This window comes from Nannobrachium achirus, assembly GCF_963921795.1.
Source record: "Nannobrachium achirus genome assembly, chromosome: 17".
In the NCBI taxonomy this organism is placed as follows: Eukaryota; Metazoa; Chordata; class Actinopteri; order Myctophiformes; family Myctophidae; genus Nannobrachium; species Nannobrachium achirus.
The window spans coordinates 37,185,736-37,207,108 of NC_137824.1; the positions used below are offsets into that span (position 1 = coordinate 37,185,736).

Sequence of the window (21,373 nt, forward strand, 5' to 3'; positions counted from 1 at the left end):
CGTCCGTCCGTCCGTGCGTCCGTCCGTGTGTCCGTCCGTCCGTGTGTCCGTCCGTGTGTCCTCGCAGTTTGTGTGCAGCTAATCTCAGTCGCCGTTGGCCCGATCGCTGCCAAACTGAGCACACACACTCCCTGGATGCCAATCTAGAACCTCTGCCCCACATTTTTCAAATCAGCCTCATGGTGGCGCTATAACAGGCTGATTTGTGTGGCCTGGTTGTTACCAGCTAATCTCCGGCGCCGTTGGCCCGATCGCTGCCAAACTGAGCACACACACTCCCTGGATGCTAATTCAGAACCTCTGCCCCACATTTTTTAAATCAGCCTCATGGTGGCGTTATAACATGCCGATTTGTGTGGCCTGGTGGAGACCTGTGCTCGGAAGAGCACTGCTTCTAGTCTGCATGTGTGGCTTGTTAGTCCATGTGTGTGTGTTTTGGGGGAGAGGATTCTCAGTCAGTCAGAGTAACATCAACTCAACTGCAGTTCATCTGACACGACAGCCACCAGACACAATTCACAAGCTCATCTGAGTGGGAACCCGGGGGTCCCGGAGACATTTGCAAGCGGAGGGCCATTTTCTAGTATACAAAATGCTCACTGCAATCCAAAACACACAGTCCCCCACATCAATAAAGTCAGCTAACGAAATGCAGAAGTGTAATTTCATGCTTGTGCTACCACAGAATGCCTTTACATCGCCACTAGAATTCCCCTTTGATCAAATGAATTGGCGTCGCCTGTCCTGTTGTCGGACTAAACGGCATACGACTGCACAGTGGGTGCTCATTGCTTGTTATCACTCATCACGGTTGTTATCAGCCTCATCTCCTTCATGGACACCGGCTTGCCTGCTTCACATCTGAATTACTAAACTAGAGGGGCATCCCTCGTCCTTCCTCCCGCTCTCTGCCTTCCTTTGCCATGACTTGAATAACAAGTAGTCTTATACACAGTACTTGGTGTCTGCACCGAAAATATCTGATCTACAAGCGCACAGCTCGTCGTGAGCTCATAGAGCGGCTATTTTCAGTGCTCGACGCGGCATGCGTTGCAACTGTGTAAATCAGGCATGAGGCTCAGACACTCGATGCTGTTCACATCCCCTGCCTGGGGTTCGCCCAGATTATCTGCATCCTGGCAGATGTAATCCAGCTGCAGACCGTGTCGTCACTCAGCAGCCTGCTCAGCGGCTTCCCCACTTTCTACTTTTTTTTTAAAAACCTTTATCCAAGAGAGGATTGCTGCTGGCACACATGCTCTTTTACTGCAGTGCTTAATTATAGTGTAGTTAGAGATATACATTCGCCCCTGTCTACTACAACCACTGACTTTCTTGGCCAGGTCGGATTTTAAGTCATTCTTATACTGTGTTGTTTGTACCCTTTTTACCCCTTTGTTACTAGTGTTACTACTTCTCTGTTCTTCTTTATTTCATCCCTACTGTGGTGGTGCTACTTTGACATGGGTTAATTCTGGTGTCGTAGCTGCAACAGCAGTAAGCATGAATCTCAGGAGAGCATTATACAGATGAAAGTAAAGAGTAAAGATAAAATAAAATGAATAGCCATACATAAGTCTGACACTAAACATTCAAACATTTACAGACATTGGGTCTGACTGAAGTAACATAGTTATAACCACAGGCTTCTAACGTTGGTAAATGGTGCATAACGTGCATAACGCTTTTTATTCAAAGTGCTTTACATAGATTATGCACATCCACCTATTCACAAGCATTCATACAGCGATGGCAGAGGAAACCATGCAAGGCACCAACCTGCTCATCAGGAGCAATTAGGGGTTCAGAGTCTTGCTCAAGGACACTTTGACACTAACTCTGGGGAGCCCGGGATCGCCCTGGGAACCTTGCGGTTCGCCGCTCTACCAGCCACTCTACCCCTGAGCCACTGCCACTGGGACCTAACCGCCCAGTACATCCACATGTTTTTCTACAGTTGGCAACTGGGAGCTGCCCTGTACAACCAGTTTCCCTCCTCCCTGTTAGTTATTCATGTGAAGCACTTTGGTTTATAGATGAAGTATTTATAAAAATGAAAAAGGCCAAACCAGGCGTAGACTGTCTCCAAGCTGACATGTACACAAGCAGCCTTTAGTGCAGCTGATTTCATTAACAAAATGTACTTATTAGACTCTATATCTGTATCTGTGTCTTTTTCAGTTGGACACTGAGAGGAAAAACCACAGTCTTCTACTGTTGGCCTGTGTGATGTGCCCTGTAAAACCACAGTCTTCTACTGTGTAGGAGGACAGCTCATTGCTGGTGGTCGAGGGAGGGGTAATCATTACTTATTCAATCTCTCTGCCAAGCAGAAAGTCTGTACAGTAGGTCCATTTAATCAACCTTATCGCCCCGCGGCTGGGAGCAGGCGATGACAGGGGCTCTCCATGCTGCAGTGAGTGGGGCCAGAGGAAAGCAGCACAGCCAATCACAGCTGCACATGCTGCAGTGCCAGCCGAGGAAAGCAGCAGAGCCAATCACAGTTGCTCTCTTTTCTCCCGGATCCATGTCCTCCTTTCCCCCTTAATTACAGTAAAATGCTCAGCATTTATTTAACACAGAGAGTGTACACACATCCCTCTGAGTTAAATTAAGACTGAGAATTGTATTGTGTATTAAGACCCCAAGGCCTTTCTAATCCTTTGCGGAGAACTCAGTTTATTTTTTATTTATTTTTTATCTCAGAGAAAATTAAATCACCACCACTTTAATACTGGATAGGAACAGCCAAGATGGCTAAGTCTCTTGTTATTTGATTTCAGTGTTTCATATCAGCCTCATACTGAAATCAAATAAATAAAAGGGTCATTGACAGTGACATGATGAGCTGACTGCCATGGTGTCATGTGTAGAGGACATGTATATTGTAGTTTACATACTGTAAGTGGAGACTATACTTCACAGGAAGGCAAAATTGAACTGATATCATTAAAGCTCTCTGTTGTCCCTTGCAGTAGTACTGTAGTTGCGGAACTACAATAATGATGGTGGCGTATCTAGTGTCCAATGCGGTGCTTCAAATAACTTTGTTGACATTGTGAACCAGTAATATCAAAGTCTTAGTTTCTCAATGGAAAAGCAGGGTGACAACCTCCAACAACTGCAGATGTTCTCCTTATGTTGTATTAACATACTCTACCATACAGACTGGTGTAGGTTGCGTGCATTCTAGTGGCAGACCTTCCGTTACATTGTTCTTCTTGCTCGCGTCTTTCTGTGATACTTGAATAACAACATTTGAGTGTTGCGTTGCCTGAGTCTGAAACAGTAATACCTCTCTGTTCATCCTAGCCGTGGAATTTAATCGCTCGAGTCGTTGCATGTAATGAAACTGTGGTTGCGGCTGTAGCTTTGATGGAGAGCACTCCCACTACAATCAATAGGCGGCTGCCATTACTGCACAGGAGTGGAAAGGGAGCTAATAGCCAACCGGGGTGAGACGAGACTAATCAGCACGGTTAATTTGAAAATACATTATTTTATTTGGGCGTTACGTTGCGGACAATATTATCTCCAGAGAAGTCGTTATGGATTGCAGACCTGAATCACAGTCATAATAATAACACTGCGTCTGAGCAGTCGGCTCCAAGGAAATGTGTAGTCTCCATGGAAACGGCGGGGGAGAAAGGTCCGGGGAGGAGAGGGAGGAATGGATGGAGAGAGGATTAGAGGAAGGAGGGTGATATCGTTTATTGATTAGTTCTGTTCGAAATGTTGTGTCTGGTCACATGACAGCACATGATGTATGACAACCAGTTAAGGAATGGATGCATTAGTCAGGGTGCGTGTGTACGTGTCTGTGTTAGTCAGGGTGTGTGTGTGTGTGTGTGTGTGTGTGTGTGTGTGTGTGTGTGTGTGTGTGTGTGTGTGTGTGTGTGTGTGTGTGTGTGTGTGTGTGTGTGTGTGTGTGTGTGTGTGTGTGTGTGTGTGTGTGTGTGTGTGTGTGTGTGTGTGTGCACACGTGGTTAGCGTGTTATCATCTGTTCGCTCAAAAAGTATTTTCATTTGACATGATCGTTAATATATTTGTCAAACTAGTCGTACCACACATGTGACGTCTACAGTATATGCCGATCACTCTGGAAGCATAAACCTACCAAACCACCAGCATTGCAGTATAGATCCATGATCTTTATTGGTTTCTACAGCTTTGATTGAGTTTCAGGTGTCTATAGTGAGTAGCCTATAGCTTGCGGGTCAATCTCTCTCTCTCTCTCTCTGTAGCGCCTCAACATTGATCCTAACTCACTCTGCCAGATGAGAGTTGGTGAAAAATGACAAGAGCTGGTGAGAATTGACAGAGGGAGCTGCTGGGCGCTTGATTCATAATTCAGCAGCAGCAAAGCTCAGTCAAGCACAAGCCTCTCACATTCATAATTTATAGTTTTCTGCATTAGTATGACATTACCTGTGATAAAGATGAAAGATGTGCGGTTCCTAAATAGTCGATGTGATTCAATTCCATCTCGCCCGCGCGGTTTGTAGCGTGATTGTAGAACATAGTCTGTTTCAATGTATTGACTCCACGGTCACTCCACGGTTGGAAGATTGGCCTAATTGACTTGGTGGAAGTGATGACTAATACAAGCTCACATGTAGCGGTAGCATTTTGTCACTGTCGGGCAGAAACCTTGTATCTCCAAGTTTCTAATTTGTATGTTTTTTCCTAAAGAAAAGCACAGCTTCATCATAAAATGAGTGAAAATAGCAGATCTACAAGCACACAACGCCTTGTGGTGTGAGGCGTTGTGTGCTTGTAGATTTGCTATTTTCACTAGTTTAAATCATTTTTAAAATGATAAATACGGTTTTGGAAATAAAAGGTTTCCACCCGACAACTAACGGCGATTTGTTCAGATTCTTTAATAGTCACACAGGATTTAATGATATTCTCTGGTAAAAAACTAACAAAAAACGATTCCTTTATTTCAGACCAATTTGTGATGAAGAATTCCGAAAATATGCTTTATAGACTAACAAACCCACAGTTTACTAAAGACAGGCACTAATCTGCATGTCCGTACAGTATGTAAATTAAATGCCAGGGAGATCAGTAGTCCTAATTTACTAAATTAATAAACCAACTAACTAAAATCTAGCAATAGAGGGATTAGTCCATTAATGCTGAGTGAGGACAAACATCTGATGATGAAGCTTTTGCACTTCTAGACTTAGTAAAATTAGACCTGTGTTGGCTCTGTACTTAGACCACTTTTCTCCCTCTCTACACCAAACCTCTTCACCCAAAATAGCCAATCCACAAGCTCACGACACATGGTATTGTGATGCGTTATGAGCTTGTAGATCTGCTATTTTTGGCTAACATTCCTCCCCAGAATATGGTTACGGGGGTTGGTTAAAATAAACATTTCATCCTCCTCACGAAAAGCCTTCTTTTTTTAAACTCAGGGGCTGTATATTTGCCCATGACCCCGAACCTTCCTCCGTGCTCCAATCAACAGACGGCGTCTCTCTGCCATAAAGAGAAAGGACGACCCCCCTCCACCCAGAACCGCCCACCTCCCACCTCGCTCCATCTGTCGCCGTCACGTCCGACAGGAACACACATGCACGCGTGCGCTCTCTCTTAGGCCAACTCACACTCACTTTTAGGCATCACACACTCTTTCACTTCCGACTCTCTACTCCAGGGGTTTTCAACCCTTTTCATATCAAGGTTTATTCGGCATTTGAGCCACAGACCACCATTTGATGAGATTTTAGCCAGTTTTTAGACCCAAAATTATTTTGTTAATGTTAGGATTTTGTCCTCAATTCCATGCTGTATTGAATCGATGCGGTATGAGAGATTTTTACATTCTCTAATTGTGTAGACTTCTTGTAAATTAAGTAATGCAGATGTTTAACAATAATTGAACTCTAGAGAGTGTAACATTAAACCAAATGGACCTGTACTGGTCCATTTGGTTTCATTTTACACTCTCAGTTAAAGATCTATAATGGTCCATTTGGTTACCAACTCTCCATCATTTAGCTGGGGACCACCTGGAACCCCCTCAAGGACCACTGGTGGTCCCTGCACCTCTGGTTGAAAACCCACTGCTCTACTCTATTTCTCTGTGTTCTTGACATGAGATCAGTGATTAAGCACTTCACCCATTTCCAACTGCATCTTCATATAATTGATCCTCATTAATGCTCTTAATGAGCTGGCACAATTTCTGTCTCTACTCACTCTGTGTCTCATTGGTGGGCTGTGGAACAGTTCAGAAACTTGCCCACCAATTATATCATCAATGGGGATTCCAAGCTACTAGAAACAACAGCCTTTATCTTCCTGGAAAGTTAGCATGCTGAAATAGAAGCCATCGTTGTTGCATTAATACAAGAATGATTGAAATGTGTGTTTGAAATCGATGTCACCCTCCTCTGAGACAGAGTAGACACATGGTATAATAACTAAGCATAGTGGCCAGTATGAATATAATGTTGAAAACGGGTGACTCTCCTTCAAGAGCTCTGTGCTGACTAACATCTGCCTGCATCTGCTGGAGACAGTAGGTCTCCTCCTGTATGAGATGAACATTAAACCATGGACCCACATTTCAAATGGTTCTGTCCTAGGGACCTGTCACCCGCTTGTAAGAAAGCAGGTGTATGAAATTCAACTTGAGAAATTGTACATGACAAATAACAGTATTTGTGGTGATTTTTGTAATGTAATTAAAATAAATTGTTATTTGAGTTAAATTAAACTACTACTGACCCTCAAGGACACCTGGGGGTCCCCGGACCCCATGTTTAAAACCACTGGGAGTTTCTAATTATGGATGGGGACGCCCTGGAACACCCCTCAGGGACCCCACACTTAATGTTTCGAAAGCACTCTTTAGCACCTCTATAACATAATAGGGCTAACATTACTCCGAGTTCTGTTCTGGAGTGGAGATATTTTTAGTTGTATAAGTATAAGTAGTTCAAAGTTGCCAAGGAGAGCCATATGTAGCTAAAAGCAGGTCTGCGTAAAATATATGAACAAAAAGAAAACATCCATGTTAAGATATTGCAAAGTATGATATCAGTAAGTAATAATGACATAAAACATGGAGGTATACATTGTGCAGCAGTGTAAGTTTAAAGAAAACGTGATGATATGACAAAGTTGCAATCTGCTTTTGCAAGTTTCACACCCTATCATGATTGAGATGAGAACTCTATCAAGACAGAAGGGAATAGTAGGGAGACCACCTCCACCACTGCAGATGTGCTATTCTTTAAGTCAGTAACTAACTTATTCATTAAAATAAGTTACAGTTTGCAGCGTTAACCTTAGTTCCGTAAATATTGTGACACCACTTGTAGGTCTTATACTGGCCAGCACTGCCTCCAAGTAAAACAGATAGAGAAGATATTCAAAGTCTTTGAGTCACTTTTGTCCTTAGGGTTACTATGACCACAGACTGAATACTATTCTATTACTTTGACTTATAAGTACATAGGCCTACAGTACATACTATAGTTAATGTTTGTGACATTCCAACGTAGAAATAGAACCACTGCCTCTAATGCTATGATCAAAGCGAATGAGTCAAGCAACATAAATGATAGAGAGAGCTGGGGATGGAAAGACAGGAGAGAGAGAGGGGGGAGAGATAGAGACACAGAGAGGGAGAGAGTCACAGAGAGGGAGAGAGGAACATGAATATTCTCAAACCATAACACCAATCACAGCCAAAAGATGCACAGCTAACATGATCTTTGTTGGATCCCAAGACTCCCAGATGGGGGTTGGGTGTGAGAGAGAGCAGTGGGGGATGGTGTGTACGTGCGTGCACGTGTGTGCGTGTGTGTTTAAGTTTGAGTGCCCAGAGTCCCTGTGTTTCCCTATAACCCCATCCACCCCCCACCTCCCCTACCCTGAAGCAAGCAGGTTCTTTTTCAAGCACACCCCCCCCCCCCCCCCCCCCCCCCCCCAACACGCACGCACGCACGCACGCACGCGTGTACGCACGCACGCACACACACACGCACGCACGCACGCACACACACACACACACACACACACACACACACACACACACACACACATCTCCTCAGCGCGTGTTTAATCAACCACTATGGTTGCCATGTCAACCACAACGTGGAATGGGACGAGAATAGGCCAGGCTACTTCAGCACTGTGACCCACTTAGCGTACGTCAACAAATTCACTGGGACAATAGTAGAGGCAGACACATTACACAGATTAGCCCCACGGTCCCAGGAACCAACGTTGCACGGGCCAAGGCAGAAAAGACTTAGCCTCATTTCTCTTTCTCTCTCTCTCTTTAACTTTCCTTTTCCCCCCCTCTTTTTCCCTCGGAGAGACGGAGCGCTCTGAAGCTCTGCGTGTGACGACCGAGCATGGATGTGTCTTTTGTCTGAGCATCGCTTTAACTCCAGGCGGCCGGAGTGACATGTCACTAATGTAGAGGCACGAAGGAGTCTCTTTTTCTTTCACTTAACCACTTGAACCCTCTCGTCCCTATTTCTGGGGCCGACATTCACCGACTCTAATAGACGATGCTTTTTAGAGCTTGTAGATCTGCTATGTTTGGCAAAGAGATTTGGTGTATATGGAAAAGAATTAGGGTGACACGTATAGATCCCTGGTGGCCTCCAGTCAATGAAGTATAGAGTGTCAGAAAAGTGCAGCCTTTTTTGACATGTGGGTGCTTTAGTGTTGTAGTCGAGTCCACCTAAAGCGAGTCCAAGTCAAGTCCAAGTCATATGGGGTTCGAGTCCGAGTCGAGTCCGAGTCAAGAGCCCCTGGGAGGGGGCCGAGTCCGAGTCGAGTCCGAGACCAATGGGAGGCGAGTCCGAGTCGAGTCCGAGACCAATGGTAGGCGAGACCGAGCCGAGTCCAGTTTTCTTTTTTTCCCTTTTTTTTTGATAGGTAGGCTGCAGAAAACAATATATATATATTTTTTTTCGGACAGACACACACACACGCACGCACGCACGCACGCACGCACGCACGCACGCACGCACGCACGCACGCACGCACGCACGCACGCACGCACGCACGCACGCACACACACACACACACACACACACACACACACACACACACACACACACACACACCTAACCCCCCGTTAACCCCCGTTCATGTGCATTCACCTGTCTGGTGTTTCCTACCAATACCTTTCAAATTAATGGCTTGTCTTCAAATTAAATCAATAGGTCTTCCCAAATTACCTTTGGTTGCTGTCAATGCTGTGGTTTAGGTTTGAGGGAGTTTTTTGGAGAGGTAGTTTTTTCCCATACGAATTTTCTGTCTAAGAACTAGACATTTGAGTTGCTACAATTACATTTTCTCCCAGGCAGAGAACAAGTACTTTAGTGCACAAATAAGACTTGGCATATACTGCAGTACAATATCCCAAATCACAGACGATAATTAGGCCTATCCAGTCTAATATCATGATATGGATATAATATTGATGCCCATGCACCAAAAGGCCACAAATAATATTATTTAAAAAATAATTATGTCTACTACTGTAATCTATAACATTTTTAAACATTGCTGTTATAGTTGCATTGAAATAGAGCATGCATGATTTTAGCAAAACGCTTTTCAAACAAACTCTTATCTTAATATTTTATTTTGACTAAAAGCTAAAATAAATAAATAAGGTTTTCCCATTCAAACACATAGCAGTATGTGCCTGTCTGCATTTAATTGTGAGAAATGTAGGCTACCCTATGTCATTAGTCTGATGCCTTTCAAGTACAAGGCAAAACAATACCCCATGTTACTGCTTCAAGTTGTTTTGATTCGTTTTAACCTCTCTACAGGGACTTACAATGTTACACTTCTCTCTGTTGATCAGTGCACTTTAAAACTTTCGGACGAGGCTTGCTTAACGAGTAATAGACTACACCTGGAAATACAAAAAGACTAAATTCTTAATCCAGCTGTGCGGGTGGATTAAACTACACAACACATGATCACAAAGGCTTGTGTTTGGAAGCTGTTAGGACTTATTTAGTTGGGGACACAAGGATATCCTGCAGGTAAGAGGAAAGTGGACTGTTGTGCTGTTGTCTGTTTGGCGAAAAAAATAACTTCTGGGAAGATTAGATGCTTGCTGCTGTGCAGAGCGGGGCTCTGTGTGTGTGTGCATGTGTGTGCGTGTGTGCTACTACTGTGTGCCTATCAGATGCGCGTCAGAATGCTCCGTTACTTAACAAGGCAGCTCTCTTAATGTTAACGTGAATGCGCTCCTCATATGGATATAACATTTATTCCATTGCATTGTAGTGACTTGACTCGAGTGGACTCGGTGGGGGGCGAGTCCAAGTCAAATTAGACCGAGACCGAGACGAGTCCAAGTCAAATTAAGGGCGAGACCGAGACGAGACCGAGTCAGTGAAAATATGGACTTGAGTCCTGACTCGAGACGAGTCATTGACTCGAGTACTACAACACTAGGGTGCTTTATCACTCTTACTTTTGATATATTTTGCTGTTATATTCTGTGTCAGCCTACTACTCATGATTGTTATTGAAGTTAATTGGGATCTGGCAATTTAGGTCCAATGTGCCATAGGCTAACAGATTATCTTTTCACCTATCCCTGATTTATGATTAGATCATCACAGCTATGATTCATGTCATAATATATAATCCTTGAATCGTCATTGAATGAATTTGACCTGATATGAAGTGACTTTAACAGCTCACTTCATATCACTTCAAGTTTATTTCTACCTATGAGGGTGGAATGCTTTTAAATGAGAACGGAGCTTCTTTTTTCTTTTTTTACCCCAGAAAACCACAAATGTCAACAAACCACTCAGTTGATGAACTGCTCTAGTCATCTCTGCACATGGACGACTGAGTTATATATTCTATCAATAAATAGCATAAACGTACAATCCATCCCTAGTGAATATTCATGAATATACATCCATACCCAATGAATATGTGACTGAATATATTATGGCCAGACTATTATAGTCAATATGAGACTGATATATGTACAGTGAAAACTGTCAACCGGCCTTTAGCAGTGCATGGGTAGGATAATATGTACACAGTTTATCAACAGTAACAGACTATAACAGTAAGCGATCCAAGCAGACTCAGATTTATAGTACAATGGCATTCATGAGCTTCTGGGGATTGGAGAGACCTTTGTAAAGCCTGATTTATAATATTTACCTCGACATAAAATGAGCCATATGGGGTAGAGAGACTCCCCTGGAATGTCCTCGCCTGACATTATGTTTTTGACACCTGTTATCCCATGTCCCCAGTTTTCACTCTGGCCGCTGAGTCATTCCACTCGGAACAATGAGAAAACCTTCAAAAGTCTTGTGCTAATGGCCCTGAAAAACCCTGCCGAAACAATCGGAGGAACTCCCTCAACACCCAGTAGACTGGGGGCAGTGCAGTGGTGGAAAAAAGTACTCACGTTCTTTACTCAAGTAAAAAAGTAATAATAATAATAAAAACTTGGTGAAAGTTCAAAATGTACTTAAAGCACCAAAAGTAAAAGTACTCATTATGCAGAATGTCCCATTTCGAGTTGTCAAATGTACAAAAAGCTTTTGAAAATAGACGATCTACAAGCTCACAATGCGTCGCGATGCAACGCATTGTGAGCTTGTAGATGGGCTATTTTCAAATGGCCGAAATCCATACAGAGCTGAAGACATTAAGCATAATGTATGTTTTGTAATAATAATAATCTCAATCTACAAAGTAACTAACTAGTAACTAAACTGTGAGTCAGTCAGTCAGTCAGTCAGTCAGTCAGTCAGTCAGTCAGTCAGTCAGTCCGTCCGTCCGTCCGTCCGTCCGTCCGTCCGTCCGTCAGTCTGTCTGTCACACCTCACACGTCACACTATTGCCCTGCTCATATCTCCGCAACCGTTGCCCCGATCCATGCCAAATTTTGCACACACACTCCTTGCCTGCCAAACTACAACCTCCAAGGACCCCCGGAGCTCCAGGGACTGGGGGACCCCCAGATGTAAAAAATGACCAAATGTGCAAAAATGACCAAATGACCACCCCAACGGGGCTGCTCACGGGGAATTCCCGGGGACCACCGACTCCTGGTGCTCCAGAACGGAAGCAAAAGTGGTGGCGCCCCCAGTGGAGGACCCCCTCCACTGCAGCTCACATAAAATGCCGTAACTCGGGCTAGGAGCGTCCGGGAGAGCCGGGGCCGGTACCTATTCGTCCGCCAAGGCAACGCGGAGACCCCACCCCTCATTTCTCACATGGCCCTCTTCTAGCGCCACCATGAGGCCGATTCTTGCAAAACACATTTTTGGACACTGCTCCTACAGATTTTGCCCTAAAATCACACAAATCGGTACACACTATGTCTACACTCATGTCATCAACATGGATCTGTCCCATATAGCGCCACCATCAGGCCGATTTTTTCAAACACATTTTTGGACACTGCTCCTACAGATTTTGCCCTAAAATCACGCAAATCGGTACACAGTATGTCTACACTCATCTCATCAATATGGATGTCCCATATAGCGCCACCATCAGGCCGATTTTTTGAACCACATTCTTGGACACTGCTCCTACACATTTTGCCCTAAAATCACGCTGCGACCTGACGGTCGCTTATCTCCCGATTAGGGAGTCTTACTGGTAATAATAATCTCAATCTACAAAGTAACTAACTAGTAACTAAAGTTGTCAAATAATTGTAGTGGAGTAAACGTACAAAATTTGCCTCTGATTTGTAGTGGAGTAGAAGTCAAAGTATTGGAAATTGAAAATACTCCAGTAAAGTACAAATACCTCAACATTGTACTTTTAAGTACAGTACTTAGTTACTTTACACCACTGACCGGGGGCGATTGAGGATCAGAACAACAGGCATGGAGAGAGACAGAGAGGGTTGTGGTTTGTGACCACCAGAGTTGCATTTGATGTTGATCTTGTAACTTGTGGGTAGTAACTGTCCTGAAACTCAGCACTTTGTACTTGCATGCAGCAGTTTGTTCAGCACTTTATTCTGGTATTCAGCTTTTTATTATTTCATGTGATTTTAGGATTGGTAAGGTCAACCTATACTTTATAGCTGAGGCCATTGTTTTCTCAGAGTCTGCTATATTCAGGCCACACACTTCTGCAGTCCTTTTGTATTTTATTCAATTGTCTTGTATCTTTTCCACAGTATCTTTAGTTTGGCTGTGTAACAGAAGCTAGATTATCTTAATCCAAAGCAACTTGTCATGAAGGTTACACAATATACTGCATCTTAACCTCAATGTAAATGTGACATTGAAGGTTTTAAAGAGCATGGAACAGACATAATGTCTCAATGGTGGACTGAATACAGTACACCTCAAACATAGCAGTCCTCATAGTTGAACAAAACAAGCTGCTTTTAAGCTCATGCAATTTATGTAATTCTGTATTATTTTCCAGCAAGGTTTTAACATGCACACAATAATAATGTTGAATGAGATATATACACTGCAAATTGTCTCATATTTGCTCTAATTTGGTTAAATGAACACTCTGGATGTTTGTGTGTATAAGACACTATCCAATATCTTAGAGATCAACATGTTATCCCAGCATGCCTTGCTAATACCTTGATGGAACCCTTGAAGCAGAAGGACACAGTGATGACTTGCAGTGAGGCCTCTTGGCGCAGGAAGCGCTAACAGGTGTCTTTTTTCCATTCAGATTGAACAGAGGCGGAGGCGTTACTGGTGTCATATTAGACCTGGGCAATATATGAATTAACCGTTTTAGCACAATCTATATCCCTCCCTAGGCAATTCCACAATGTACTTCCATATTACTGTATCTTTATTTTACATCTTTATTCACGGTCAGACTTGCGAATAGCACTGATAAAATGAGAAGCTACAGAGAGAGGATTTTTGTGAATGATCTTTTTACAAACTGAAAACAAACACTGTTATCTCTATGCTGAATCTTTCATATTATTCATTAAAATAGCCGATATTTACTATAACAAAGAATTCAATATATCTCCCAGAGCGGCTTCATTATTACACAGCACTCTCAACCAGCTGGGAGGTCTGTGTAAATTGTCAGTCAATGCAGGTTTATAGCTCAACTCAGTCAGTGGTACCGCAGGGCGTTGGTTCGAGTCCCGGATGGCTCCTTTGGCTCAGAGTGTGCACACGGCTATTTGGCCGGCCGCTGAAGTGGGCAGAGCCCACCTGGTGCCTCTGACTCATAATCCTGCATCTACGTTCTCACAGAGGAAGACAGACGGTGCGAGTGCACTCGCTGACATCAACGCCACTTTAACCAGGCCACTACCTGTCTATTTCCATTACGTATGGCTTCTTTGCAGTGATGTCATCGTCATTAATGGACTGTTGGATGATGTTAGCACATTATCCAACAGTCATTTATCTTTGTTCACAAGAACAAAGATAAATATTTATAGTGATTAAGAAAATGCACAAAACAGTAATAGGGAGGAAAGACTATAAGCCCATACAAAAGCCGGTATGAGCAGGCGGCCATGAAACAAGCAACACAAATCCTTACATTCTCAACGTTCAGACTCCCTGTTCTCTGAATAGAAACTTCTGCCATCAATCTGTGCCAAAACTCAAACCGCTTGAAGCTTTGATCCAGCCTTCATCAAGCTGCTGAACTCAAAATCTTTGTGCAATAGTGCAATGAGCAATACATACACGAGCACTTAAGCACTAATAGTTCACTAATAACTCTTATAGTTTTGTTTTTAAGCTGTTGTGTTGCTGATGTCAAACGTGCAAACAAAATTCTCGTGTTTAAGTGAAGCAACTATCTACCGTTGTTTAACAGTTTAACCTCTTGAGCCCTATTTAATAGGTTCACACGTTTTTATTAGGCAGAAGGCGAGCGGCATTTCCGGCGTCGCAGCCGAGTGTGATCTACAAGCTCACAACGGTTGCATCTGCGACGCGACGTGAGCTTTTATGTCTGCTGTTAACCGGAAGTGTCCCGCAGATAATGCTACAGTAAAGTCTTGCGGAAACAGGTGGATATCCAATCCATAAACTCACAACATGTTGCATCGTAATACATTGTCAGCTTGACAAAAAAAGTGATGTGCCTCTGTATTAGTGCGTACAGTAAATGAGTGTGTACAGCATACAGTAGTAAATTAAAAGATGATTCATAACCTTTTGTATAGTTGGATATATTGCACTAATAATGTGTGGTTGACACAAAATCCTAAAGCACACCCGGACAAGCTCGGCACTCTGCTTGGGAACCACTGAACTATAGCACTGTGGCCATTCTGCCCAAGACAATTTCCCCCTGGAGACAATAAAACTTGATCTCCCTCTCTCTCTCCTTCCTGCAATGACAGCAGATAGAACCCTGTAACGTCCGCTGGCCTAAAGCCTGATTTATGATTTGCGAGCTTGTGGATTGGGTGTATAAATTAGGCATAAGCAGAGAACACGACAATATGTGACATTTACAGGCTTTCAAAACTGACCTGGCTATGGACAAATGAATGGTTTGTGCTGTTGGTATTGCTTAGCTCAATGCCCAGAGTTATCAGATAACCCTGGGCAAGAGTTATATCGTCCACTGCCTGGTCCTCAACAATAGACCACAATGCAAACAAACTGGTAACATTTTTTCCTTTTTTTCTTTAGTAATTCCTGGCCTCCTCGCAGTGAAAGCAAGTGCCAAAGCTGCTCCATTCACTGAGCTGAAAGGGAAGTTATTGGAGAGACATCCCAGTTACTATAGGAGCACACTGACAGAACCTCATCACAGAGAGACCTCCCTGTTAAAAGCAACCACACTGACCGCACCTCACACTGTTGAGACATCCCAGTTAGGAGCAACCACGCTAATAGTAAAGATGTGGCGTTTCAACTCTTCGGTGTTTACTGATCTTTTCCTGAAAATGTCCTGCAAATGCATTTTTTTCTAATTTGTATGGCCAATGGTGTGTGAAGTTTTGAAATGGCACATCTGTACTTCATCATTTTATTTCTTACAAAGTCTGAAATCTCACACACAAACTGTCACTATAGAGAACATGGAACAATTATTTTTAGAAAAAAATGTATATATAAAAGGGAGTAAAAAAAAAGAGAAAAGAAACCGCATTGTGTTTTCCAAATCCGGTAGCCTGAAACAAACACTTACATGAGATGAGCCAAAAAGTGACAGGAAATCTCAAAGCTTGTGAAAAATGATGGCGTTCGTCACGCTATATCAGACCAGCAAATAATGTGTCTGTCTGCTGTGATGATTTAATTTCCCTTAGGAGATGAATAAAGTTAGCTACGTAGCGGGCGATCAGTGATCTATCTCACGTCATCCCGTTATGTTGAAGCCACATGCAGAGGGAACCTGTGTCCCTACAACATGTTCTACAAACACAACCTCTGAGCAGGAAGTCCTGCCTTCCTTTATTCCAGACTGAGGCTATAACCATCTACTCCTAACTGTGCTCCCATCAGCAGATTAACCAATAAATCTGCCGAATTATCACCTCGTATGATCTAATGGCACTAAAGTGACTCTAAATCTACCGATGGCATTAGTGGGTCACCCGCAGGGCGAGTGGAGCGTAGAGGCCCGCTGCAAGTCAAGGATGTTTCTCATCACACACAGTGCAGTATAGAGGAAAGGACACTTAGGGACATGGGTTTAAAACACTGCTTCTCAACCCTTTTTCATTTCAAGAACTCGCAGTTTGATATTCATTAGGAAACACATTTGATTGTGATTTTCTATCTCTGTGACCCCAATCTATTACTGAAGAACGTTGAGAAACAGTGGTTTAAAACAGAAGTTATTAAACATATTTAACATACTATGAGGCCAAGGTGTCTAAAGACTGTAATCATGTTCCAAGAAGCTGTGAGTGAAATTTCCAGTGTATTCGATTGCAACTTTATGTTTTTTCAAAGTGATGAGAATGAAGGGAGAGGCTCTTATTGTTCATTACACAGGGCGGGTGTCACCTTCTGTAGTGACATTTCTCATTTCCAAATTCACAATCCATTTTCAAAGATTTGATTTGTCACATGCTCATACAGTATGTGTGTGTGTAGTTACAGTAAATGTCGGTGTGGCACACCCCACCAAACTGCTACAATGAATGCAAGGCATAATACAAGCACAGTACTACAAGTAGTTGTACGTAATACTGATTAATACACTTTATTCTTAATAGAAAGTAATACAGTTTTTGGAAAATCTTTTGTAGACAAAGCCTGAGCTGTTCATTATTTCATAAGGCTTGTCACGGTGTAGCGAGGTTAAAATGTCTTGCACTCAACAAATCCTTGTTTTCCGGTGAAATACCGATGCAGTTCATTAATGAACACACCATTAATCCACCGCTCTCAGCCAGCTGCTATGGCTGCATATTTCATGAACGGCTAACAAAATCTCCAGATATTACAGGAGACAAGATTTGCCTGAGAGCCATATATTTGGGCCAGAGGAGACCACTGGAGATCACAGCCAGGGGAACGAGTGGCCACCTTAGTAATTATGGATGTTGATTTCAACAAGCCAATGCTTAATTTATACTCTCCACCGTACAGCGGTATCACACGCAAAAACAAAACTAGATCTACAAGCTCACAACGAGCCGCTATTTTCAGCGCGCAACAACACTATCATATTGTCACTGTCGGGCAGAAAACTCGTATCTCCAAGTTTCAAATTTGTAACTCTTTTCATAAAGTAAAGCCCCTGATCGATCATACAAGACTGTCTGTCGCACAAGTCTAGTGAAGATAGCAAGGCGTTGTGTGCTTGTAGATTCGGCTATCTTCACTATAGTTTAAATCCTTTTTAAAATGCCACCCGACAACCACGACATGAACTATAAATCAGCCTTTAAATGAAGGGTCGTGCTGTAGAGATGCATGTGCAGCTTGTGTGATAGCCTCTTTCAGTTGGCTGAGCATCATAACCTCCACTGACTAAAACCCAGTGTCTGAATGAGAGAGAGAGAGAGAGGGGGGGGGGGCGTTGTGAACACACCTAGTAATGGCGACTGAGAGCTATTCTGTCAGAATCTGCTGTCAGGGGTTCAGCAGCAGGTGCTGTTTGTACGCGGCAGTGGACAATTGGAATTATTTATTTGTCGACAGCTTTATTGTGCAATCACAGGAGAAGTGGTCTCATTAAATCATTGTATCCATGGGTGATGGCTGCACCTACACTGTAGAATAACTCTCTCTCTCTCTCTCTCTCTCTCTCTCTCTCTCTCTCTCTCTCTGACACACACACACACACACACACACACACACACACACACACACACACACACACACACACACACACACACACACACACACACACACACACACACACACACACACACTCTTCCATGGACAAGCACATGCATATTCATAATCCACATGCACCCCACACACATGTTCAAACTTATCTCCCTCTCTCTCTCTCTCACACACACACACACACACACACACACACACACACACACACACACACGCTCCCACATTCGGCAGCGTGAACTACATGCCCACGCTATACCGAAATGTCATGAGCAGGAGAAAAGAGAATAGATAACGACCAGAGTCGGGCACTGCCATGGCAACTGCTGCTCCATCCCTCGGCTGCCTCCCCTGCCTGAGAGCAACACTGCTCTTTAAAGAAACAAGGGGAGACGGAGAGGAGAGGAGCGGAGGGGGGGGGGGGGGGGGGTGGGGGGGGGGTTAGAGAGAGAGGGACAAACGAGCCCTGTCTCACATGCACAAACTGATGGAAGCAGAGAGAGAGGAGAGGAGGATGCATCATGCACGAAGAAGGAGAGTTGGACGCGTATCGATCATGGAACGCTGTCACATTTAAAACACACTGCTAAACAGAACAATCCCTCATGTCTGTGAGGAGAAGCCCCTCATCAGACACACTCACTCAGCGGCTCATATGGAGCGCGGGGTGAATGGGAGGGAGGGAGGGAGGGAGGGGTGGTGGGGGGACTGTATGTCATAAACAGCATCCCCACTTTCACACAAAGAAAACAGTTCCCCTCCATTGACTGAACAGAACGACAGAAAGAGAACCCCCTGCACCCCCCCTGCGTCAAAAACCTCATCACCGGGTACCGCGGTGCACCTATACGGCATCTAGCAGGGAGTTTGGACACAAAAGGGCTCGGCACGGCGGAGAGAACGGTACAGGGTCCGGTCTGTGTTTCCCCTCTCAGCTGCCGCGACAAGCGTGAAACCCCCCAAACAAAAGCCAGTCTGCGCGCCCCCCCCCCCACCTCACCCCACCCCACCCCCCCTTCACCCCAAGGCAGTTCACACACCCCCTAGCCACCAAAACACACGGACACGCTCTTCAGTCTGAGAGCTGGCACTCAATGGACAAAGGAATTACTCCGAACAGCTGCTCTCCTATTCAGAAAAACAATCATTGGTGTAAAAAAAAGGGGTTCCATTTGCACCACAGTCTTTGCAAGCGCACACAGCCGACGCGCAGACAAAGCATCAAGTCATACATCTACTACAGGGAAATAAACCCTTATATTTCTCTCACCTTTCTGAGTTTGGCTTTCGTCCATGTCCTCTTCCATTGTGCACGTCCTACAGTGTTATATAGACGCAGAGGGTGAAATCAAAGATTGATTCAAAATCTGTGTTTCTCTCTTTGGGTTTGCCGGGCTTGATGAATATAGTCCACAGAGCACCCTTTCCTTCTCGTTGCTGCTTTCCTCTCTCTCTCTCTCTTCCACCCTGTCTCGATCTCTCACTCTATTGTCTACTGATCTCTTCAGAGGGGCTGACTGTCAGCTGTGATCTCTGTCAAGGGAAGCCTGTCTGAGGGGAAGAGAAGCGGTTGAGGTCTACCGCGCTAGGCGCTGGCCATCACTGTACACAGCCTCTGTTGGCTAGAGTGCTGTGAGCCTGGCAGTCTCAGACGGAGGAGGAGAGGAGCGGAGGAGAGGAGAGGAGAAAGGAGGGAGAGAGGGGTGATTTCTGTGATAGGCAGGAGGGGGGCTGTGTGTATGAAAGGAGGAGGCAGACAGGGTTGGCGCACCAAATTCTGGGCCCTGGGTACAAGGATTCACTGCGGGCCCCCGCACAATTATTTTGTGCTTTAACTATTGAAAAATAGCAGATCTACAAGCTCACTGCGAGCTTGTAGATCTGCTAATTGTTTTTAAAATTGTGACAATTTGTGCAAGTCTTTGAATATTTCAAATCCTTCTAAGGTTTTTGAAAAACCTATGTTTCTATGTCAGTGGTGCTCAAACCTTTTCATGTGAAGGACCCCCAAAATTATATGTATTTGGCCACGGACCGACCATCTCAAAATATTAAGTTCCAGGGACAAATGTTCGCTTAAAAAGTACATATATATTTTCAAAAATAGCAGATCTACAAGCTCGCAGCGCGGCACTCGGTGCCGCGCTGTGAGCTTGTATATCTGCTATTTTTTAATAGTTAAAGCATTCAATAATAAAGGCCCCTCCACCTTGGGCCCTAGTAACTAGTAAGTCCCACTCCCCCCCTTGTGACGCCCCTGGAGGCAGTGATGGTGGGTAGTCAATACAAAAAAAAAAGGAATGCTGTTTACAAAGGGGATAGCGAGCAGCTGTGGAGAGCACAGTGCGAGCAGTGAACGTAGCCTTAAACCCTCCTCATGTTCCACAGGGGAAGAAGAGAAGTGGTGTCTGTTATTAGACTTCCTCTCCCAGCCCACGCTCGCCCATAGCCCCCCGTAAGTATGAAAGACTGGTAGAGGCTACCCCCCATCCCCCCCACAACCCCCCAACCCTCAGAGCATTGGTTCTACTGCATTAAGTTAACCTCTCCTTAAATAAGAGGAGGGGGGGGGGGGGGGCTGTGTTTTCCAAATAGGATTCTCCTAATCTTATTAGCCATCCAGATTCAATTATACCATCACAAAGGAAGTGTCACTGGATTCCTATGCACGTTCATGCATAGCAGTTATACAGACTAACGCAGTAAAGGCCTGTAATGTTACGGTAAAATGCATTGTATTACTGCCACTCTGTTAGAACAATGGTGCGCATACGATCTGCTCATGTATCTATACCATGTAGGAATGTGCTACAACTCCGAGGTTGTAGGGGCCATGTGTGGATGTGCTGTAACTTATTCTCCTCCTGATATGTGTGTAAGGTTGGATGTTCTCTCTGGTGAAATCTCACTATTTCTATGTGTCATTACTTTGACTGCGGGAGTCGGCAGGTTAGGTCAGGGTTACTGAGGTTAAGGTTAGGGTTTGGGTTAGGTTTAGGCATAGAGGTTACAGGGTTCCCACGGTCATGAAATTCCTGGAAATATTTTGAAATTAGAAAAATATTTTTCCAGTACTGGGAAAGTTTTGGAATTTATCAAGGGT

The 21,373-nt window shown here is 44.1% G+C and overlaps 1 protein-coding gene across 1 annotated transcript in view; it reads right to left on the minus strand.

Moving 5' to 3' along the window:
* Positions 1–19,782, minus strand: part of gpm6aa (glycoprotein M6Aa) — a 33,607-nt gene extending 13,825 nt beyond the window's left edge. Inside the window, exon 1 of the mRNA XM_080745559.1 lies at positions 19,541–19,782. Coding sequence (XP_080601685.1) covers positions 19,541–19,577 — 37 coding nt within the window. The 5' untranslated portion in view covers positions 19,578–19,782. The remainder of the gene's footprint in view (positions 1–19,540) is intronic.
* Between the last annotated feature and the right edge of the window lie 1,591 nt (positions 19,783–21,373).